The sequence below is a fragment of the Branchiostoma floridae genome, chromosome 6 (assembly GCF_000003815.2).
Source record: "Branchiostoma floridae strain S238N-H82 chromosome 6, Bfl_VNyyK, whole genome shotgun sequence".
In the NCBI taxonomy this organism is placed as follows: domain Eukaryota; kingdom Metazoa; phylum Chordata; class Leptocardii; order Amphioxiformes; family Branchiostomatidae; genus Branchiostoma; species Branchiostoma floridae.
In genome coordinates, this window is record NC_049984.1 from 3,733,955 (window position 1) to 3,738,468 (window position 4,514).

Below are 4,514 nucleotides of genomic sequence, written 5' to 3' on the forward strand. Positions count from 1 at the left end.
ACAATTACAATATTACGCTTTTAGCAGGACAAGAGTGGCAGAAAAGTTACACAGAAGAAGTGGCAAGGGTAACCTATAACAGCAACATGTAACTGGAGAAAATGATGCGTTGACAATTTGTCAAATCAGTATGGCTAGAGAAATCGTCGTAAACGTACCGGTATTATGATAATAGATGTTACCTCACTTAAATTTCTTCTACTGTCCAACAGGGGGCGCAACTGCACGCAGAAAGACCGGTCCGACTGGACCACTTTTTCTACCAACCCAAATATAGACCCTAAATCATCATCTGTTGCCACATGTATTAGCTAGGGAGGTAAACAAATAATTGGATATCAAAATCACTTCCTGGGTGTGTTTACTACTTACTTGATTTCTTGCCATCTGTTCACCTTCGAGATCTGACGATTCCATCGACTCCTGCATCTCGCCCAAGACTGCGTCTTCAGCAAGAACGTTCTGAGGACCACTGAAGAATCTCGCCTTCATATATTCGTAACAATCATTACAGTGAAACCTGTAGTAGTTTGCCCCTCTACCCTCAGCCAATCTGTTGCGGTGTTCGCAAACCGCACAGGAGGGCATACCGCTGGCCGACGAGCTCATCTTGCCCCCCTCCCCACAAATTTTGAATTTATCAGGCTAATTTTGGGAAAGCCGTAGGCAACAAAATCCTTTTCTTCTTCACGTGAAATCCGAGCTATTCCTCCAGAAGACAGGTAGCTTCAAAGCGAACGCCTTTAAACTGCGCTTAGTAAAGGATCAAGGAGGCTAGAGGAGGAAAATAGCACCGACTTCTCACTGTCAACAACAACACTGGTTTCCCGCCATCACTGAATAATCTGTACGTGACCTCACTTCCGGTTTCTCGCAATTCATCTCAAAGCAGATGTTAGAAGGGAATTTTGTGACGTTCTCTCATCCGGTACAGGGGTTCGCCAAAAGACAGGATTAAAAGAAAGCTTTTTAAAACATTACAATTCTAGGAGGATAAGATACTATTTGACTTTTAAAGATGTTTCTCACCGAGTGGCTAATATCAAGGAGGTTAAAGAATCTCTTTCTTTAACCTCCTTGCTAATATTGATTCCTTGTAAAATATTTAGGCCGCAGAAAATAAATTTTATGAATAACATCAGCTCACTCATTAATTTTGACCTGATCAAAAAACTAATATTTTTTTTTTCTTCTGCAGAGATGATCAGTATGGCGACAGGTTGTGTTATATCCTAATAATTGTCATTGTAGAAATGACACTAGTATTAAAGGTAACCATGCTTCTTGGCTCCGATGTCACTTAATGTTTTGTCATTTTGAAAATTAAGCAATCTTTTTTCTACCCATCTTGTTTTTTTCTTGCCCTATCTCACAATTTTTGCAGTCTGCAGAGGATGTCATCCATTAATTTTAGATGCTGTGGCCTTGAATTGAATTAAGTAATGATACTTGCATATGTTTACCATAAGACATATAGGTACTGTAAATGCAGAAATATTCGCGGTGGATTAATGTTCGCGGTTTTCGTGGCGGCCGCTTCTCCGCGAATTTAAAACCACCGCGAACAGTTTTCCATAACAGTAAGAGACTGCAGTGCATGGTGCAACAGCGAAATTAAAACCACCGCGAAAAGTCCATTTTCCCGCTACCGCGAAATTAAATCCCCACGAACTTAAATGCATTTACAGTAATGTGGGTAGATACAAAATACCAGTAGAAGGAAATAAAGCAAAAACAAAATCCTGGATACATCTGTGTGATTTTTATTACCGGGTAGTCCGACATGTAATACCAAGATTATAGGTAGGAATGATCTGCTCCACAGAAAGCCTGAAGGGAATGGGTTTGGATGTTGTTTAGGCTGCAGTACTTCCAATGTCTGCAAGGATGTGCTCTTAATCAATACCCTTCATCGTATTCTTTGCCTTGTGGTGCTTTAGTACATCAGTCAGTCTTATAAGGCATTCAAGAGATTGAAGACCTGTGGTGGTGTGGCTCATACTCATCTCCAAGCAGATATGCTGGTTATAGGGCAGTATCGTTTATCCACATAATCCCAGTGGCAAATGGACATTGTTTGGCAAATGGAGACTGTTTTATTTCATGGATACTGCTGGCCTGTGGATCTGCTTGGAGATTAGCTCATGCAGTTAGCTAAGTTCTTGTGACACCTGTGTATCAAAACAAAATTGTGACCATATCGGTATGTCAACATAAAATTACGATGACAAGCCAATCGAATCCTGAATATTTACATGGTTGGCCTTAATTTTGTTAACACTGAAACCAAGAAATAAACTTAAACTGAAACACAGTAAGTTGAGAAACAAAACTTGGATGGAGTGACATGCATGGTTATGAATCTTCAAATAACATTACACTTGGCAGTATACTATTACTAGTATTGCAGAACATGAATTTCATGTGCATTTGCATACTTTCCCTATTAACACCTTCTGCCTATCAGCAATGTAGATAGTTCTGTAGTATCAAAAGTTGACTTTTTGCAAAACAATGCATCAATAACGATGTGTGTCTCCCTTAGAAATATGTAACTTTTAAAACCTGAATAGTAACTGTTGTAACAACAAAGAGGTTGCAGAATAATTTCTGAAGGCAATTGCACTATCGAGTTGTCCTATTCACATGTCTTGCAATTATCATACAATCACTAATTTATACTAAGTTATTGGGCATGTTTTAATGGGACAGCCATGCACATGTCCTGCTAAGTTCAGCTATCTTGCTACACAAAAGGCTGCCCTAGGGCCTTGTTGGTGGTTGGTTCTATCACAACCCGCTTGATAATGTGTGCTATGGCATAAAAATTGTACGACATTCGCATGACATGTGACTGTGCCCTTAACAACATATACAATGGACCATATTAGTTCCTGCTGCTAATAAATGATCTAGTTTCTACTTTCGTCTGTGTGACCGGGACCATGTAGAATAAGTTGCAGTCTTTTTTGCACTTTTAGGAGCTTTACCTACCAAAGCCTTCTTCTTCTTAGCACTTCCTAAGGTCTTACTAGAATCAACTTTATCTACTAAAGCATCCTTCTTCAACACGACTTTGTTGCTTGGTTTTGCACCTTTTTTGGCACCCATTTTATCATCCATCTCCAACCCTGACGTCTTCCTTGCTTTTGCACCTTTTTTAGAACCTTTTTCATCATCCTTTTCCAACCCTGACTTCTTCTTCCTTTGTTTTGCACCTTTTTTATCACCTGACTTTTCAAAGAGTTCAGGATGGTGGGTTTTCATGTGCCAAATAAGACAGTTGGACTGCCGACCGCTGTAGTTACACAGACTACAGTTGAACGGGGTGTCACCTGTGTGCTGTCTCATGTGCACCTTCAGGTGATCTGTTCTCTGGAACATCCTACCGCAGTACGAGCACTGGTGGCTGCGCTCATCCGTGTGAACTTTGTAATGTTTCAGCAACACCGACTTGATACCAAACGTTTTCTCACAGCCCTCGTACTGGCAGGGGAAACGATTTCGCTCATGGACTTTACGGACATGATTTTTCAAAGCGCCCTTAGTTTTGAAAGCAGATGCACAGTTTTTTACATCGCATCTGTACGGTCTTAAATCGCTGATTTTCACCTTGTGTCTCTTCATCTGCTGCTTAGTGAAGAACTGTCCGCAGTGGTCACACATGGACAGCTTGTCACCATTTAGATCCAGTTTGTCTTCGCTTGGCAGGTGTGTTTTCAGGTGTTTCTGCAGTGTTTTTGCTGAATGAAACTTTTCTTCACAGTAGTCACAGGTTACCGGATGTTCCTCCAGTATGTGTTTGTGGTATGAAGCCATGTTTTTAAACTTTTCACCACACTCGCAGACCCATGAATTCTTTCTCCATATTTTCCTTTGCAGTTGACGTTCTGTCCTTTCCAACTGGTCACTGTCGCAGGATGACATGGAGCCATCACTATCATGAAACAGTTCATCTTCTTCTGAAGACAAGTGCCACGAACTGTCGCTCTTGTGACCCTTCTTTTCGTCTTCTGAAGATGAAAGTTCTTCCTCACTTTCTTCAAAGTCATCTTCTTCTTCTTCTAATATATCTTCCTCCTTTGCATCAATGCTGACAATACTCCAACTCAGTGCAGATGTCACGGTTTTTGTTTTGTTATCCTTACTAAGATTGCTCTCTACCTTACCATTCTCTTTATCATCATTACATTTTACTATTCCCCATTTGAGCTGAGGTGGTGCTTTGGTGTTGTTCACAGGTTCCAATACTTTTACCTTTGCTGGTACATTTTCCTCGATTTCGTACGAGCGCACCAGCCATTTTGATTTTGCTGGTTTCTTGGTGCTATCGCGTTTTAGAGGAATCTTGTCTGCTTGTTTAGCGGCAGCATCTGGTGGTGCACTGTATGCGTGGAAACTACGGATCAAAGGAAGGTTCACATTCGGGTCAAATTGACTTGTTTCCTCAGATTCGCTCAGGATGGTGTCTGCTGGCTGTTGGTCACATGGAGTGCTACCATGGTTGGTCTCAC

The 4,514-nt window shown here is 41.0% G+C and overlaps 2 protein-coding genes across 2 annotated transcripts in view; both read right to left on the minus strand.

The window, feature by feature from the left end:
* The window catches only part of LOC118418036, a 3,641-nt gene extending 2,787 nt beyond the window's left edge, over positions 1-854 (minus strand). Inside the window, exon 1 of the mRNA XM_035823830.1 lies at positions 373-854. Coding sequence (XP_035679723.1) covers positions 373-609 — 237 coding nt within the window. The 5' untranslated portion in view covers positions 610-854. The remainder of the gene's footprint in view (positions 1-372) is intronic.
* A 2,092-nt stretch (positions 855-2,946) lies between these two features.
* Positions 2,947-4,514, minus strand: part of LOC118417483 (zinc finger protein 134-like) — a gene marked incomplete at its 3' end in the record, with an annotated part of 5,036 nt that continues 3,468 nt past the window's right edge. Inside the window, 1 exon segment of the mRNA XM_035823058.1 lies at positions 2,947-4,509. Within this exon segment, the coding sequence (XP_035678951.1) occupies positions 2,947-4,509 (1,563 nt within the window).